The 20,296-nt window shown below is 38.6% G+C and overlaps 1 protein-coding gene across 1 annotated transcript; it reads right to left on the bottom strand.

The window, feature by feature from the left end:
• Positions 1–5,345: 5,345 nt before the first annotated feature.
• On the bottom strand, positions 5,346–6,317 carry LOC144295391 (olfactory receptor 52Z1P-like). The gene has a single exon (XM_077867781.1). The coding sequence runs from the start codon at positions 6,315–6,317 to the stop codon at positions 5,346–5,348; it is 972 nt and encodes a 323-aa protein (XP_077723907.1).
• Between the last annotated feature and the right edge of the window lie 13,979 nt (positions 6,318–20,296).

Below are 20,296 nucleotides of genomic sequence, written 5' to 3'. Positions count from 1 at the left end.
TATTTCCTTGGTGTTGGTAGTGATCTCTCCTTTCCCATTCATGATTTTATTAATTTGAGTCTTCTCTCTCTTCTTTTTAATAAGGCTGGCTAATGGTTTATCTATCTTATTAATTCTTTCACAGAACCAACTCCTGGCTTTGTTGATCTGGTCCACAGTTCTTCTGGTCTCAATTTCATTGAGTTCTGCTCGAATCTTTATTAACTCTCTTCTTCTGCTGGGTGTAGGATCTATTTGCTATTTTTTCTCTAGCTCCTTTAGGTCTAAGGTTAGCTTTTATATTTGAGTTCTTTCCAGTTTGAATGGATGCGTGTATTGCAATGTATTTCCCCCTTAGGACTGCTTTTGCTGTATCTCAAAGATTTTGAACAGTGGTATCTTCATTCTCATTAGTTTCCATGAATCTTTTTAATTCTTCCTTAATTTCCTGGTTGACCCTTTCATCTTTTAGCAGGATGGTCCTTAACTTCCACGTGTTTGAAGACCTTTCAAACTTCTTGTTGTGATTTAGTTCTAATTTCAAGGCATTATGGTCTGAGAATACGCAGGGGACGATCCCAATCTTTTGGTATCACTTCAGACCCAATTTGTGACCCAATATGTGGTCTATTCTGGAGAAAGTTCCATGTGCACTTGAGAAGAATGTGTATTCAGTTGAGTTTGGATGTAAAGTTTTGTAGATATCTGTGAAATCCATCTGGTCCAGTGAATCATTTCAATCTCTTGTTTCTTTGGAGGTGTTGTGCTTAGAACATCTGTCGATTGTAGAAAGCGCTAGATTGAAGTCACCAAGTATAAGTGTAGTATTATATAAGTATGTCTTAATTTTGGTTACTAATTGATTGATATACTTGGCAGCTCCCACATTCAGGGCATAAATATTCATGATTGTTAAGTCCTCTTGTTGGATAGATCCTTTAAGTATGATATAGCATCCCTCTTCATCTCTTACTACAGTCTTTGGGATAAACTTTAATTTATCTGATATAAGGATGGCTACCCCTACTTTCTTTTGAGGACCATTTGAATGGTAAATGATTTTCCAACCTTTTATTTTCAGGCTGGAGGTGTCCTTCTGTCTAAAATGAGTCTCTTGTAAACAGCAAATAGACGGGTCTTGCTTTTTTATCCAGTCTGAAACCCTGTGCCTTTTGATGGGGTCATTAAGCCCATTCACATTCAGAGTTACTATTAAAAGATATGAATTTAATGTCATCATGATACCTATTCAGTCCCTGTTTTTGTGGATTGTTTCCTTGGACTTCCTTTTTCTATTAGAGAGTCACCCTTAGTATTTCTTGGAGACCCGGGTTGGTGGTCACATATTCTTTCAGTTTCTGCCTCTCTTGGAAGCTCTTTATCTCTCCTTCTATTCTGAATGAGAGCCTTGCTGGATAAAGTATTCTTGGCTGCAGGTTTTTCTCATTTAGGACCTTGAATATATCCTTCCAGCCCTTTCTGGCCTGTCAGGTCTCTGTGGAGAGGTCTGATGTTATCCTAGTGCTTCTCTCCATAAAAGTTAGAGATTTCTTGTCTCTTGATGCTTTAAGGATCTTCTCTTTATCTTTGAAATTTGCAAGTTTCACTATGCAAGGTGAAACACCTCACTATGCGAGGTGTTGAGCGGTTTTTATTGATTTTAGGGGGGGATCTCTCTCTCTCCTGGATCTGAATACCTGTTTCCCTTCCCAGATTAGGGAAATTCTCAGTTACAATTTGTTCAAATATATATTCTGGACTTCTATCCCTTTTGGAGCCCTCAGTAACCCCAATTAAACGTAGATTTTTCCTTCTCAGGCTGTCATTTATTTCCCTTAACCTATCCTCATGATCTTTTCATTGTTTTCCTCTTATTTCCTCAGTTTCCCTCCTTGCCATCAACTTGTCTTCTATGTCACTCACTCGTTCTTCTACCTTGTTAACCCTCATCGTTAGGACCTCCAGTTTGGATTGCATCTCATTTAATTTTTAATTTATTTTGCATTTCATTTAATTTTTAATTTGATTTGCATCTCATTTAATTTTTGATTTAATTTGCATCTCATTTAATTTTTAATTTGATTTGCATCTCATTTAATTTTTTATTTAATTTGCATCTCATTTAATTATTAATTTGATTTGCATCTCATTTAATTTTTAATTCGGTTTGCATCTCATTTAATTTTTGATTTAATTTGCATCTCATTTGATTTTTAATTCGATTTGCATCTCATTTAATTTTTGATTTAATTTGCATCTCATTTAATTTTTAATTCGATTTGCATCTCATTTAATTTTAATTTGATTTGCATCTCATTTAATTTTTGATTGATTTTGCATCTCATTTAATTTTTGATTGAATTTGCATCTCATTTAATTTTTAATTTTGGCCTGATCTGATCTAAATTCTGCAGTCAAGAAGTCTCTTGAATCCTTTATACGTTTTTTCTAGAGCTACCAGTAGCTTTATAATTGTGCTTCTGAATTGGCTTTCTGACATTGAATTGTAATCCAAATTTTGTAACTCTGTGGGATAGAAGACTGTTTCTGATTTTTTCTTTTGAGGTGAGTATTTCCTTCTAGTCATTTTGCTCAGTGCAGAGTGGCCAAAATAAGTTGTACTGGAAAAAGGAGAAAAAGAGAAAAAAAAAAGAAGAAAAAGAAAAAAGGTGGGGGCTGGGGGACAAACAGAAAACAAAAAACAAGGGGGAGTATCCTCTGGTTATATATATTGTAAATCCCTCGACTTCCCCTGGAACTTTCCATTGCTGCTTGGTCAGTAACTTGCATTTCTGCTGTCCTTCTTCCTGGTCTTCTGGTGGAGGGGCCTGCTGTGCTGATTCTCAGGTGTGTGCATCTGGGTTAGCAGCCCAGCCCCCTGCCAGGTGCACAGCTCAGTGGGAGTTGTTTATCCTATGAGGCTCCTGCTCAGTCCCAGGTACAAGGTGACACCAGTAGGAACAACAACAGTGGCAGTGGCCAGCTGTCCAGCTCTGGAGTCAGCTCCCGCAATAACTACTGCAGCTCAGAATCTGATTTAAATTCCTCAGCATTGTCTTATGAAAGACTGTTCTCATGTTAACAATCTTAGTGTCCTGTTTTTTTAATTGTGTCTGGAAGACTATGTCAGTTTTCTCTAAACTCCTCCAGGGCTCACCATTTCTATCTTGTGTGGTATTCTATCTTTCTTAGTCATTGTTACCCAGCTGGAAATTTAGTGGTCATGGAGATGATAGGATATGGAGCATTGCCTTCAAAATTTCTAGGGCAATGGCTCAGTAATAGTGCCTCCATCAGCTAAGAATAGACAGTGCTCTCCTAACTCCTTCAGCATCTACACATCCCTGAGCCCTCAACTTGAAAGTTTCTTAAAATTGTCAACTCAATCATTGTTTACTCTATCATATTTCATACATTCTGAGTGGGAAATTGGCATTTTCTTAGATCCCCATTGCCAAAATAAAGCATTAAAACGTCCTTCTAGGCTCACTTAAAACACGCATTTAAACAAATATTTTGCCAGCTTATTGTAACTGAATTACTCTCTGACTCTCTTTCATTCCTTGGAGAATTTGCCCCTAAACCAGAATCTTATTTGCTGCAACTTTTATCAACATTTTATGTGATTTCCATATCTTTTTTTAAAAGATTTTATTTATTTATTAGAGAGAGAGAGAGAGAGAGAAGCAGGCTCCATGCAGGGAGCCTGATGTGGGACTCAATTCCAGTTCTCCAGGATCACGCTCTGGGCTGAAGGTGGCGCTAAACCACTGAGCTACCCGGGCTGCCCCTGATTTCCATATCTATAATGAAGATCCATTCCAATAATTTTTATATGAATTATTGTTACCAGAGCTAGGTTCGGTTTGCTGGGTTGGGTTTTTTAGTTTCTCGGTTCATAAAAATTACCATCATAATCAAAATAAAATTTACATTGATTAAATGCCAAGTACATTATATGATATATTTCATTTAATTATCAAGTCAGTAAAGAAGGTACTAAAATAATTCCATTTTACTAGTCAAAAACCAATAGTTAAATAACAGGACAATTTTATAGAGTTACTGTGATACAGGCAAACCCAAAATTCTAACATCAAAGTATTTTTCTTAACCCCTAAAATAGACTTACTTGCTGACATCAAGGGAGAAAACATATATTTTGAGCCAAGATAATTATTCAGAATTCCGAGGATCAAGGAAACAGCCTTTCATTTCTCACATTAACATTATACATTCATTAAAGTGTGTTACACATTGTATGGTATATATATATAATAGAAAAACAAAGAAAAAAAAACTATCCCAGAGAGGGATGCAAAGGTTCAAGAAAATACTTCCAAGTTCATTTTTTGCTTTCTTCAAGTGTAAATAACGTCAGATTTCATGTTCTCATAGCATGTGATAGGCCTTGAGGAAGGACAGATCATAAAATATTTCCATATTTCAAGATTGTAAAAATATTTTCTTGAATGAAGACATTAAGGTACAGTATAGAGACAAGCTTATAGAAAATTATATTTGATGAGATTAGAGCCATTTACATAAGATTATTGGTAAACATCCTATGTAATCTATTATTGCCTTTTAATTTTGGACTCAGCATGACATTTTTAAACTTTTAGTCCCTCCCTCAATGAAGTCTCTGTTGATAACAGGATACTTCCTTGGTGATTTGGGCCTGAAGCTGCTAATATATAGGGGGAAAAAGTATTAACTTTTAAGTTGTCTACATGGTCTCAGATGGGTTCATTTAATTTATTATTCGTTTTAATTCAGTATTATCTGTTCCTTCAACAACCTATATTCTGTGTTTATGCCATATAGGAGACATTATGTCAGTGAGACAGAAAATATATCATTTTAGAACTCACATTTCTATTTAAGAAAAAGGTGCTGATAAAAATAAGTATGGTTAAGTGGCCTCATGCTACTAGGCAATTGTTTACTGATTGCAGTGGGAGAGTTTTATATTTCAGCAGAATTTCAAAGGTCTGTGCAAAATCTCACAAACTCACCATTCTCAATTCCCAGCTACACCCAAGAAATTTCCATCTGGGTTCAATTCTAAAATACATTCCTCTTTTCTCAGAGATATCTTATGTTTGCTTAGAAATAAGGTACAATGCAAGAAAATAGCAGGTCTAGGAGAATTAGGAATATCATTAGTTTTTCAATGTTTTTAAGTGCTTTCTGAAAATACATTGGTAACTTTGGCATTTACTGTCCTTTTAAGTGTGTTGAGGATTCTTTATAGATTTCAATCATTCTGACTCCTCATTCAAATATTCTGTGTATGTATGTGTCTGTGTGTGTGTGTATCCGTTTAATTCAGAGATATGCAGCATTTAGCATCAACCTTCATTTTAACAACATGTGCTGATGAAGGAGAAAAGCAATGTTACTCGGTCTTGAATCTGTTTGGTCTTCACCCCATAAATGATGGGGTTTAGCATAGGGGGAACAACCACATAGAGATTGGCTACCAGGATGTGGATGTGGTGAGGGATGGTTTTACCCCCAAAACGATGGGCAAAAAATGAAAAGAATGCTGGGGCATAGAACATAAGGATGACACAGATGTGGGAAGCACATGTGTTGAGGGCCTTGAATCTGGCAGCCCAGGAAGGTATCTGAAACACTGTGCAAAGGATCATGGTGTACGACATAATGATGAACACAATATCCAGTCCTGTAGACAGTAGGGCCACAGTCAGGCCATAGATGATGTTGACCTTGATACTGTCACATGCCAATCTGGCAATGCCCATGTGCTCACAGTAGGAGTGGGGAATGATGTTTCTCCCACAGTACCTAAGTCGGTAAACCAGGAAGATGAATGGAAGGCAGATGAAAAAGCTCCTGACCACAGCTGCTATGCCAATCTTCCCAGTGGCTGAGGAGGTTAAGATGGTGGTGTATCTCAGGGGGTAACAGATGGCCACATAGCGGTCAAATGCCATGGCCAGGAGAATAGCAGATTCTGCCACAAAGATGAAATGTATGAAGAACATCTGAGATACACAGCTACCGAAGGATATATCCATGGACTGGAACCAGAAGATGGCCAGCATCTTGGGGGCTGTGGCTGTGGAGAGCAGCACATCTGCCGAGGCCAGCATGGAAAGGAAAAAATACATGGGCTCGTGGAGACTGCGCTCAGTCACAATCAGGAAGATCAAGAAGCTGTTGCCTATGACAGCCAACACGTACATCGAACAGATAGGGATGGAGATCCAGGGGTGAGAATCTTCCAGCCCTGGGATTCCAATCAGGACATACCACATATCCTGGGTATTGGTGTGGTTGTAAGAGAAAGGGGCCATCTCCTGCAGCATATTCAGGACCTAGTACCTTGAATAAAAACCACAGGGCAGACTGAGAATTGAAGAGCACTACTGGTTGATGTAGGATCAGAATTTCTTCCCCAATATGTTCTTCTCTGTGGAACGACAGCGAGGTGTATAAACCAGCTTAAAATTGCACTCTGACTCATTACATGGAAATATTAAAACATATCTTGAAAAAAATAGTTACCATTTGATAAATGCTTAATATACGTCTAGTACTCCCAAAATTTAAACTCATTAAATCTTCACAATAGCCTGTTGAAAAGACTTGAACAATAATCCTTGACATAATATCATTCTTATTCCCACAGATGAAAAAAAAGAATCCCACAGACTTTCAGCTTCCTGACTTAGGTCCCATTAGAGCCAAAGAGTGAAAATGATAAAGTTCCGATCTTAACCACCATCGAATGTTGCCTATACAAAAACACATCATCAAAATTTTCACTGATCCTACCCCTGAGTAACATTGATACATGTGAAATTGATCATACTGCTTATTGAAGAGGGAGGGAGTTAGGTTTTACCAAAATAGATTTCAGACCATGTATATACAGAGGCTCTCTTGAGCATTGATTGACCGTAGAAATGATGCTAAGGCCTATGCTGGGCATTGAGGAGCCACAGATGAATTAACTGATTCTTGTCTGCTAATCAACATGTTTCTTAAAATTATAGGCTGAACATTAAAAACCTAAAGTTCATGCAAGATCAAGCTCAGTTAGATTCTTTTGTTTTTGTTTTACAGATTATTTATTTATTTATTCATGAGAGACACAGAAATAGAGAGGCAGAGACACAGGCAGAGGGAGAAGCAGGCTCCATGCAGGGAGCCCGACATGGGACTCGATCGCGGGTCTCCTGGGCCGAAGGTAGCACTAAGCCGCAAAGCCACAGGGCTGACTGCTCAGTTAGGTTCGTAAATGGATATGTCCTGCATATGGTGAGGAAAAACATTCTCTCCCTTTTGGGTCATTGATTGAAAATTGGACAACATATTTATTATTTCCAACTCCCCACACAGCAGCAAATACTAATGCTTCACATTACGAAGTGGGCATCCACTGTCCTTCACTAAAAGGAAGGGTGAGTAATTTACTGTTTGCTCTTTTTCTAAAGTTCCAAAAGAATGTGCATAAAGTCAGGAGAGCTTTTGGGTGAAAAACAGACTAGGAGATACAACATGTGAGTGGGATGTGTGTGTGAGGGGGTGTGTCCATATGAACACACACATAAAAAACGAGGGTATAGGCATGAATAGGAAAGAAGTGGATAACGAGTGGCTTCCATCCTCCCTCAGTCCCCGTTCTTCAATAAAAGCGCTCAACGCATTTGCTGAAGAGGAACATGGACTTAAGGGATGTTAACCTATTTAACCTCTTGTTTGCAAGGTGTCAGGATCACTGCACAGTATAATCTGACCACTTTGACTTTTTTCATTAAATGTTCAATAATCTGGCACTTCATTTCATATTATTGAAATATTTGGATTCCGTTTTTGTTTTTCTTGTTTTTATTGAAGAATTTATATACAAGGTTGCATTAGTTTCAAGAGGACCACACCATGATTGGACAAGTCTATATGTTATGTTATATTCGCCAGATGGATACATCTCATATGCCACCATGCAACACCATTATAATTCCACTGACACTATTCCCTATACTTGCCTTTTATTCCTGGGACTAATAATTCCAAAAAGGAAAGCTTCTCTCTTCCATTCCCTTTCACCCATCTTATCCATCTTCCATCCCCCTATCCCTGTGGCAACCATTAGTTTGTTCTCTACGGTCATTTGGACCCCATGTATTAAATTACAGTTTAGAATATATAACCCTTAAATGATCATCCCATTAGACCTTTCCTTAAGGTGGTACTTAATTCTTGAAAGATGTTACACTAAAATGTTGAGATGCATAAGTCTCTGGATCTCCTTTGATTACATAAGCTAATTGTCTAAACATTTAACATACAGGTAAAATTAATTGTTGAAAATTTATTTTAAAAGGGATTGCAGGGTTTCAGAGAGTGAGAGAATAGATACGTTTGGCAGTATACTTGACCCAGACCTGAACCAGAATCATGTATGTGAGTCAAGTACAGTTATGGGGAGGGGTTGTAGAGTAAGCGGGGCTTCATAAGGACATCAGAGATGGGGGAGGGAGGAGTCTACATGAATGATGAAAAGCACAGAAAAGGAGGTAGAAGAGAAATCAAATCAATTTATAGATATTCTCCTGATCCTTTGGGACACCAGTGACCTGGTTTATTTTACTTGATTTCCTCTTGGTGCAGCAGTATCACATGCAGCTCTCTAACCTACAGCTCTGGAGCTCACTGAAGAATTTCTTTACAATATTCCTAATGGTCTAGTCTGACTGAACCATGACTATATGCACAGAGGCAGTGTTTGTGGCTAGAGAGACAGATTGGGACCCACAGATTAGATGTACATGCTGAGTACGTCATATTCTGACTACATTTCCATTAAATCTTGACTTGAAGCTTAGTTTTCTTCTGTAAAATCCCCAAAAATAAACATCAATGACAGATGTGAGCCAGTTTTGAAGTTACTATTTTAGGATGGTTGCTACTAAATCAGACACATTTTTATCCAGGCAACAGATGAAATTAGGGCACTTCCAAAATTACCATCACTAAGATAAAAAAACATTGTTACTTTGAAGTAAGTTCAATATTTTGGACTTTAGGCTTAGGACCCACTGGACAGACATTGAACTGCTTTAGAGTACACACGCAGGCCTTGGCACTTAACACTTTTCACTCTACAACCCCTCCCCTTAGCTGTACTTGACTCACGTACATGGTTCTGGCTAAGGTCTGGAACAAGCATACTGCCAAATGTATCTTTTCTCTCACTCTCTGAAACCCTGCAATGCCTTTTAAAATAAATTTCCAACAATTAATTTAACCTGTATGCTAAATGTTTAGACAATTAGCTTATGTAATCAAAGGAGATCCAGAGACTTATGCATCTCAAGCATTTTAGTGTAACATCTTTCAAGAATTATGTACCACCTTAAGGAAAGGTCTAATGGGATGATCATTTGAGGGTTATATATTCTAAACTGTAAAATCACTTTCTCACACTACACGCATGGTATCAACTGTAATTTTCACCCCAAATCTGTCTTCTTCATTTTATAAAATGCAGGCAGTTCAGCATGCTGAACTCAGTGGGCTTAGAAATGGAGTTTTATTTTTGCCCAATCACCAGGGTAGCAACTCTGTCACATAGAGAGAGGAGTCCAAATCTCTACGCTTCAGCTTCTTCTTCTGTGTTGAGCCCAGCACCTGCTATATGGTGAATATCAAGGAAATCTAAGGAAAAATGCATGCAAGGATTGATGTATACACACCTATACAAGGTCTTTAACTACTAGACTTGTGTAACTCCTGAGCCTTATTCTTATTACTGGATCTGGAATAGAAATTCATTGCCCCTATGCCCAACATTCAGAGACACGTAGTAAAGAAAAACAACCACTGCATAAATATATTCTTAAATGAAAAAATATTTGTGCTCTTTGCAGATGACTCATTTCGTTAAAGAGCCCAAAGAGCCACTACAATCGCCCCTGCAGTCCAATCACAGCCACACAACACACCTCAGGGGTCAGGGCTGAGAGAAATGTGGGATGATCAAGTTCTAGGAAGACTGAGTAGCTCCTTCGGTTTCCTAAGATTTTCTTCCTTTCCTTCCCTTTCCTTTTTTTCCCTGATGTCTTTTCTACATCTTTGCTGAGCAAAAGTCAGCTTACTTACCTATCTTTTCTAGGACCCTGGAGATATTTAACTCGTTGAGATGGAAAAAGTAAAAGGCAGATGATGTTCAAAGCAAAAATAGGATGGGGCACCTGGGGGTGGATCAATCCATTGAGTCTCTTACTCTTGATTTTCACTCAGGCCATGATCTCAGCATCATGGGATGGAGCACCATGTCAGGCTCAGCGCTGTGTGCAGAATCTGGCTTGTCCTTCTCCCTGTGATCCTCTCCCTGCTTGTTCTCTCTCTCTCTCTCTCTCTCCTTTAAGTGGATACATAAAATCTTTTCAAAACACACAGACACAAAGAGGAAATGTATAGCTATTTATACCTCCTTTAGGGACCTCTCAGGCCCAAGATCTTCAGTCCCCAGAGGACTGAACTTTACTGATTCATGGAAGGAGAGGGCCCAGACCTGGCTTAGGGGAGAAGCGCCCCCACATTCTCTCCACAGGCCTCATGTGCAGGTTTCCCTCTGCCCAGCACTCTAACACACCGAGATCAGCACACACTTGCCGTTAAACATCCAGGTCTCCATTGAGAGGCAGAAACTCCTGCTAGTGTAGTCATGTCTTGTTCCCTTGGAGGCATCAGCAAATGCAGAGTCTCAATGTCACAAGTGAAAGCATTGTTTGCTTCTTAGAAGTTTCCTAAAACCTTGATGTTGTCCTCTTATTTACTTCAAAAATTTAAGACTCCCTGGCTTTCTCTCTCTACCATTGGTCATATGGTAGAATTAGCATCAGATGGATCCAGAAACGCCATTAGCTCCTATAGATATTTTTTATTTGGATATTTATGTTCTCTGCATGAGGTTTTCTTTTTCTGTCTCTGTTTCTTTTTCAACTTTCTCATTCCTAGTAACCATTCTCTAAATGCATTGGGATTGTCTGGGTTTTCTGCAAAGGTTATAACTATAATCTTAGTTTTAGCTTTGTTTTATTGTTTGTCCTCTATTTTAACTGATCTCTGTTTCTTTAAAAAATATATATATATATATTATATAATATATATGAGAGAGACAGAGAGAGAGAGAGAGAGAAAAGGGAAAAGGAGTGCACAAGGAGGGGTGGGATAGAGAGGAAGGGAAAGAAAGAGAATCTCAAGCTGATCTGCTGAGCGCAGAGCCCGACTCAGGGTTCCATCTCAGGACACGGAGAGCAGAGTTCAGCTGACAATCAAGATTCAGAAGCTTAACTGACAGTGCCAACCATGTGCCCCTAACTAACACCGATTTTGTCATTGTGTTGCCTGACACAAAAGCAACAGCTTCTCAAGTTTGCTTTCAAGTTTCTTTTTGTGCCCTTTCAACTCTTCCTTTAATTCTCCACTTAAGGAATGTTTCCTTCAAAAGCCCTCAGACCTATTCTCACTATTTTACACCATGGAATGAACTCTTTTTTTGGCATTTGTGTTGGTGGATGTGGTGTTTTCAATGTTTCAGTAACAGTAAAATACTGCTGCTCGACCTTAGTTCCCTAAACAGTCTTTTTCAGATGTAGTTCTGGAGCTGACTCTCAAAGTTTGAGATTTTGTATGTCCCTAGACATGGAAATATGGATAGTTATGTCTAGTCCTCTTGTTGTACTTTATAGGTTGAGGGAGAGAAAGAAATCTGTAGATATATTGAGATGGAAGTGACTACCATTATCATCAGGAGTCCAGTACCTTCCCTCAACCTTTTGAAGGGATTTTATGATATCTTCTAGATTCCTGCATTCTTGTGGAAATTAGCAGGACCATTCTGTTTTCCACTCCTTTGGTATTGGCTTTTGGTTTACTCACTTATTCATTTTCAGCTCCAAGCTACTGCTGTGTCCTTTTCATTCCCATTTTATGTTACAATATAATGATTGCATGTCTGATTTGTCTCTTTGTTAAGCAATTGAAGAAGTATTGATGCATTATTACTCACCAAAGTTGACAGTTTACATATGGGATCGTGCTGTCTACAATCCTGTGTCTGATGAGAACATGTTTTCTCCCTGGTGTCCAAAAGTAGAGAGTTCCTATAAAATCTTTTCTGAGCCAAAATGAAATGAAACAAAGTAAAGACGCTAACAACAACAACAACAACAACAACAACAAAAGCATGAAGGATTTTGAGCATTTCCAGACCCCCAAAATACCTTCTGTTAGGTTTTCTGATACTTCAGGATATATCTTGCTGACAGATGCACAAAATCACTCAGGATAGAGCATAGGTGCTCACAGACACAGTATCAATACTGTGGGGTTTTGATACCATGATGTTGAATGTGCTTCATGCGGAAGGACCTTGGTGGGGCTGCTCTCACTGCTCCTGTGATGGCTGAATTCAAAACACACACTAAAAGCTAGTTTTGATTTTCACCTTTTATGTAAAGTTAAAATATTCTTGAGATTACTTTCAAGTGACAAAAAGAGGACTAATGTAGGTCTTTCATGACAGCTAACTGCCATAAGGTGAACTTTCTAAAACTAGAGGTTACCTATAAATGATGTCATATACCCACCATCAGAGTATCCTACAGAAAACTTTCACTACCCTAAAATTCCCTGTTCCCCACCTATTCATGTATCTCTCCCTCTTCCTGGACCCCTGGCTACACTGATTTTTATTCTATTACTATAGTTTTGCCCTTTCTAGGAGGTCGGGTCCTTGAAATCATATAAATATTAAGCCTTGTCAGGACAGCTTCTTTCACTTAAAAATATGCATTTAAGGTTGTTCCATGTCTTTTCATAGATTGATAGCTCTCGCTCTCTCTCTCTCATTCTCTTTCTCTCTATATAATCAAAGGGTAATGTTACATTTTACAGAGATACCACTTTTTTTTTATCCATTCATCTTAAATGCTTCCAATTTGGGGCAATTGCAAAGAAATCTGAAATAAAGATACAGGTGCATGTCTTTGTGTGGACATTAAGTCTTCATATCATTGGATAAAATGCCTGGGAACGAATGACCATATGATAAGAGTATGTTTGATCCTGTGAGAAACTGCAAGACTCTCCTCCAGAGAGGCTGTACTAGTTTGGCTTTTCACCAGCAATGAATGAGAATGCCTATGACTACATCCTCAGCAGAATTTGGCATTGTCAGTGTTTTAGGTTTTAGCCATTCTAATCGGTTGTAGTGCTGTCTCGTTGTTTTACTCTGCCATTTGTTAATGACAAATGGTATTAAACATCTTTTTTGCAGAGAAAACATTTGACAAAGCAGAGAAAGCATTTGACAAAATACAGCATCCATTCCTGATCAAAACTCTTCAGAGTGTAGGGATAGAGGGAACATTCCTCAGCATCTTAAAGCCATCTACGACGGGCACCGAAGTGGGCACTTGACAGGATGAGCACTGGGTGTTATTCTATACATTGGCAAATTGAACACCAATAAAAAATAAATTTCTAAGAAAAAAAAAAGCCATCTACGAAAAGCCCACAACAAATATCTTTCTCAATGGGGAAACACTGGGAGCCTTTTCCCTAAGATCAGGAATAAGACAGGGATGTCCACTCTCACCACTGCTATTCAACATAGTACTGGAAGTCCTAGCCTCAACAATCAGGCAACAAAAAGAAATAAAAGGCATTCAAATTTGCAAAGATGTAAAACTCTCCCTCTTCGAGGATGGCATGATACATGGTATGTAGAAAACCCAAAAGACTCCACCCCAACATTGCTAGAACTCCTACAGCAATTTGGCAGTGTGGCAGGATACAAAATCAATGCCCAGAAATCAGTGGCATTTCTATACACTAACAATGAGACTGAAAGAAGAAATTAAGGAGTCAATCCCATTTAGATCTAAATAAAGAGATGGAAAAATATTCCATGCTCATGGATTGGCAGAATTAATATTGTGAAAATGTCAATGTTACCCAGGGCAATATACACGTTTAATGCAATCCCTATCAAAATACCATGGACTTTCTTCAGAGAGTTAGAACAAATAATTTTAAGATTTGTGTGGAATCAGAAAAGACCCCGAATAGCCAGGGGAATTTTAAAAAAGAAAACCATATCTGGGGGCATCACAATGCCAGATTTCAGGTTGTACTACAAAGCTGTGGTCATCAAGACAGTGTGGTACTGGCACAAAAACAGACACATAGATCAGTGGAACAGAATAGAGAATCCAGAAGTGGACCCTGAACTTTATGGGCAACTAATATTCGATAAAGGAGGAAAGACTATCCATTGGAAGAAAGACAGTCTCTTCAATAAATGGTGCTGGGAAAATTGGACATCCACATGCAGAAGAATGAAACTAGACCACTCTCTTTCACCATACACAAAGATAAACTCAAAATGGATGGAAGATCTAAATGTGAGACAAGATTCCATCAAAATCCTAGAGAAGAACACAGGCAACACCCTTTTTGAACTCGGCCATAGTAACTTCTTGCAAGATACATCCACGAAGACAAAAGAAACAAAAGCAAAAATGAACTATTGGGACTTCATCAAGATAAGAAGCTTTTGCACAGCAAAGGATACAGTCAACAAAACTCAAAGACAACCTACAGAATGGGAGAAGATATTTGCAAATGACGTATCAGATAAAGGGCTAGTTTCCAAGATCTATAAAGAACTTATTAAACTCAACACCAAAGAAACAAACAATCCAATCATGAAATGGGCAAAAGACATGAACAGAAATCTCACAGAGGAAGACATAGACATGGCCAACATGCATATGAGAAAATGTTCTGCATCACTTGCCATCAGGGAAATACAAATCAAAACTACAATGAGATACCACCTCACACCAGTGAGAATGGGGAAAATTAACAAGGCAGGAAACAACAAATGTTGGAGAGGATGCGGAGAAAAGGGAACCCTCTTACACTGTTGGTGGGAATGTGAACTGGTGCAGCCACTCTGGAAAACTGTGTGGAGGTTCCTCAAACAGTTAAAAATATACCTGCCCTATGACCCAGCAATTGCACTGTTGGGGATTTACCCCAAAGATACAAATGCAATGAAACGCTGGGACACCTGCACCCCGATGTTTATAGCAGCAATGGCCACGATAGCCAAACTGTGGAAGGAGCCTCGGTGTCCAACGAAAGATGAATGGATAAAGAAGATGTGGTTTATGTATACAATGGAATATTACTCAGCTATTAGAAATGACAAATACCCACCATTTGCTTCAACGTGGATGGAACTGGAGGGTATTATGCTGAGTGAAGTAAGTCAGTCGGAGAAGGACAAACATTATATGTTCTCATTCATTTGGGGAATATAAATAATAGTGAAAGGGAATATAAGGGAAGGGAGAAGAAATGTGTGGGAAATATCAGAAAGGGAGACAGAACGTAAAGACTGCTAACTCTGGGAAACGAACTAGGGGTGGTAGAAGGGGAGGAGGGCGGGGGGTGGGAGTGAATGGGTGACGGGCACTGGGTGTTATTCTGTATGTTAGTAAATTGAACACCAATAAAAAATAAATTAAAAAAAAATAAATAAAAAAAAATAAAATAAAATAAAATAAAATAATATCAACCCTTAAAAAAAAAAAAGAGATTGCTATAATATTGTATATTTGGAGTACACAAGATTAAGGTTGCTTTATGAGTGAACATGTCTAGTGCCTAGTGATACTTCAATTAAACTTTTCCATATGGGTCTTGGGATATCTCATACATAATAAATACTACTCTATGCCAAACAGCAAAAAAATAAAAAAATAAAAAATAAAAAATAAATAAATAAATAAATATGAGAGAAGATTCCATCAAAATCCTAGAGGAAAACACAGGAAACACCCTTTTTGATCTTGGCCACAACAACTTCTTGCAAGATACATCCATGAAGGCAAAGAAACAAAAGCAAAAATGAACTATTGGGACTTCATCAAGATAAGAAGCTTTTGCACAGCAAAGGATACAGTCAACAAAACTAAAAGACAACCTACAGAATGGGAGAAGATATTTGCAAATGACCTATCAGAGAAAGGGCTAGTTTCCAAGATCTATAAAGATCTATTAAACTCAGCAGCAAAGAAACAAACAATCCAATCCTGAAATGGGCAAAACACATGGAAAGAAATTTCACAGAGGAAGACATAGACATGGCCAACAAGCACATGAGAAAAACTCCGCATCACTGGCCATCAGGGAAATACAAATCAAAACCACAATGAGATATCACCTCACACCAGTGAGAATGGAGAAAATTAACAAGGCAAGAAACAACAAATGTTGAAGAGGATGTGGAGAAAGGGGAACCCTCCTGCACTGTTGGTGGGAATGTGAACTGGTGCAGCCACTCTGGAAAACTGTGTGGAGGTTTCTCAAAGATTTAAAAATAGATCTGCCCTACGACCCAGCAATAGCACTGCTGGGGATTTACCCCAAAGATACAGATGCAGGGAAACATTAGGACACCTGCACCCCGATGTTTCTAGCAGCAATGTCCACAATAGCTAAACTGTGGAAGGAGCCTCGGTGTCCATTGAAAAACGAATGGATAAAGAAGCTGTGGTATATGTATAAAATCAAATAACCTCAGCCATTCCATTAGAAACGACAAATACCCACCATTTTCTTCGACGTGGATGGACCTGGGGTATTATGCTGAGTGAAATAAGTCCTTTGGAAAAGGACAAACAGTATATGGTCTCATTCATTTGGGGAAATTAAAAATTAGTGAAAGGGAATAAAGGGAAAAGAGAGAAAATGAGTGAAAATATCAGTGAGGGTGACCAAACATTAGAGACACCTAAGTCTGGGAAATTAACAAGGGGTAGTGGAAGGGGAGGTGGGCGGGGGGTTGGTGACTGGGTGATGGGCACTGAGGGGGGCACTTGGCGGGATGAGAACTAGGTGTTATGCTATATGTTGGCAAATTAAACTCCAATAAATATTTTTAATTAAAAATATATTTTTCACGTGCTTATTGGTATTGACCAGTCCTCTTGGAGGGAAATATCTTTTTAGATCATTTGCCCAATATTTAACAGACTTGTTTATTTCCTTGTTTTTGAATTAAAACGTTCCTTGTATACTTTGGATACAGATCCTTTGATGAACAGTATGTTGTAATGATTTTCTCTGGTCTATGGATTTCTTTTCATTTTCTTAACTTACTATGAAATTATATTCTTTTTTATTTTCTCTTCTGGGTCCTCAGGGGATACTATCAATGTGGAATTGTGTCCTTTTGTTCTAGGAAAAATTCTTGTATAACACTCTAATACATTCCTAATCCTAATATTCTGCCTAAATTTTTATATTCCCTGATTCCTAGGACACGTACTAATGATGTGTTGTTGTTGTCAGATTGATCCTCTTTTTCTTCTCCCGCCCCCACACACCCCAATATAACATTTAAATTTTTGTTCTACTTTCTTAACACTATTTCCTGAGAGTTCTATTGGTTTTTCTTTAATCTCTCACATTGTTGCTTAATTCATAAATAATCTTTTGTGTTGTCTAATTATGTCTTATTAAGGGTGTTCTAATCTTCTCTCAAGGATCTATTATGACGGAGTATGTCATTAGGAGTATTAATTAGGGATTGTGTTTTTTTCTCTTTAAGTTTTATATTCTACTCTGAAGAAGCTCTGCTCAATTCAGGTAATTTTCTTTTCATAAATTAAATTTTGACTTTAATTTATGACTTTTCCATATGTGGATTTGATCTCATCCCTGGTGTTGATTTGGCTGTCCATTCATATTTCATGATGAGGGACCATGAATGTAACAGGGACTTCCATGGACATACTGGGATATGTTACCTGGTCCATGACATTGTAGGTTCCAGAGGAAGGAGACTACACAAGTCAGTGAGTAAATACTCAAATGTCAGTACCTGTTACTCTTTTCTTTTGAGACAGTTCAATGGAGAATCATCTCAAACTTGCTTCCCTAGAGAGTATCAGTGTGCTGCTGTTTTACAAGGTGAATGTAGACAAGTGTTCTATGGGCTTCAACATTCAAAACGAAATATTTTACACAATCCCTCTCTCTTATATGACCCCTCATTCCTATCATCCTTTGTACCCAATGCCCTTTTATCTGGGTCATATTTGATTCTGTCATTATAGAGACCAAGCGTTTTGCAGGAATTGGAATAGATATTTTCTGGACACTTCAATTAGGAAGCCTTACACACAAACTCACTTTTTGTACCATTCTCAGTGCCACCTCTCACCACTGCCTTGGATGAAATTGCTGTGTTTTTCTAGAGTTGACATACACAGATCATTTTTTACCTCATGGGTATCCCCTTCTGCAGGCACCAAGATTTCAGATTTATGTAATCCATTCTGCCTTTTGGGGATATCTTAATCTTCCATATTTATATAATTTGTTTACACATACATTGGTAATATTTTACACTGTCTTTTGTGGGCACCATGGTTTTAGTGAACTTCAGAAAATAGCAGAAATAAAAACATAACATTCAATCTGCTGAGTTTACCTGTAAATTTACACATCCTATTCCGTAATTACATTCCTTAAATTCATATTCTATTATTAAGTGAACACAGGAAGGTACATAAAGATTCATCTTGGTTAATTACCACGAAATTTGCAGAAACCTATAGCCGACACTCTGACCAAGAAAAAGAACAGCTCCAGCACCCCCAATATGAATACAGATTCTTTTCAGTAGGACTGGACTAAGCTCAAGAATATAAGTTTTTTCCAAACTCCCAGATCGAGCTGAGGCTGCAGGACCGGAAGCCACATGTTCAGTAGAAAAGCTCTAGGACACCAGTTTCCACGGCAAAGGGAATTTAGACTGGGTTGGTATTATTTTTAAATTTCTAAGAGAGTGATCCTGGATAGTGGGCTTGTTTTCATTGCCTCACCAGGAAGTCTCTATCCATTCCTCTAGCTGATTCTCCCTTTTTGAGGTAGGGGTCACAAATAGTGTAGGGACCAGAGAAACAGCCTAACGTAGAAAACCTTCTAAGTTGATTGAAAAGTAGAGTTCTGTTACATCTAAGGAAAGTAAGACATATAGTGTACAGTAAGAGCATCGGCCTTTGGACTATTACCAGGGTGGGGTTATTTCCACTAAAAATGTGTTCCCTCACTTCTGAGGATCACAAATCTCTCTCATTATGGACCATAGCTTTCTGAAGTCAGAACAAAATGAACACCAACAGAGCAATGACTCTCTGTTTTCCCACATCCTGTTTTGCTCAACTCACCCCGTCTAATATTCTTTAGCTCTCTCCTTTTAGTTTGACCTCAGTTAAGGAGAAGCGTCCAAAGCCATGGCAGTCCACGTGTAACAAAGTCTACATCAAGAGAACACATGCTTCCAAAAATTCGATAGTGGTTTCCATCCATACTGGGTGGCAGCCTTGAAGGCTTAGCATGATGTCTGGGCAACTCCCATCAGGTTGTTAGTTCCTACTGACTCTTTAGGCCACCTCATTGACAACAGCCCTCAGAGACTGTCTAATTTTTGGATAACAAGTTTCTTTTCCTTACAAGTTGGCTTTCCAGAAGTCATGGAAAAATATCTTTGTCTTGTTTCTAAAGGGGTTACAAAGTGTCAGACAGTGCTCCTAAACCTAAGGTATGGCTGTCAATTCTCAACTTCAGGACGGGGAAGGATGACTCCAAAATCTCCCTTCCTCCCTAAGAATGGCTTTATTTGACTTTATGATGGTGCTTCAAGTCAAAGGCCTTTATAAGACCAACTCTCCTGCCTGTTTGTTTCCATGTAAAACCCAGTAATCAGGAGATGTATTTTCATCAGCTTGCTTCCTTCACACATTTGCCTTCCTTTGACATCCTTCCACTGGTTCACACAGTTTCAAACATTCTGAAGTTCTTCACAAGTCTCCTCATCATAATACAATTGCACAGTTCTGAAACCCCCTGTGGTTTCTGAGAGTGTACCAGGTATTTTCACGTCCATTTCATAGCCCTTCTTTCCAACTCTTTTGGCTCATATTCTACAAATTGTCATAATGTGAGGTACAGCCACTCAGAGCATCTGTATGAGTACCAAGTCCTCAAGTGAACCCTCCCATTCACCGTGGAATACAGGACTCTCCAAAAGAGGACTCGGGTGTGTTACATATGGTGCTATGCCCTTAACACAACATAAGCTCATGTCAGTACTCCCAGCATGCCTGGCCAGGGCAGGACATGTCCTGCTGCCCCAGAGGCCCCTGCTTCAGCAAGATTGAGTCAGTGCTGAGGAGAGGTGATGCTGCGGTGT

Source organism: Canis aureus, chromosome 23 (genome assembly GCF_053574225.1).
Source record: "Canis aureus isolate CA01 chromosome 23, VMU_Caureus_v.1.0, whole genome shotgun sequence".
NCBI classification, from domain to species: Eukaryota; Metazoa; Chordata; class Mammalia; order Carnivora; family Canidae; genus Canis; species Canis aureus.
The sequence above is the reverse complement of the archived record's forward strand: the minus strand, read 5'-3'. Positions and strand labels throughout refer to the sequence as shown.

Excerpts from the sequence above, each read along its gene's own strand:
- LOC144295391 (XM_077867781.1), bottom strand. The coding sequence starts at position 6,317 with ATGCTGCAGGAGATGGCCCCTTTCTCTTACAACCACACCAATACCCAG.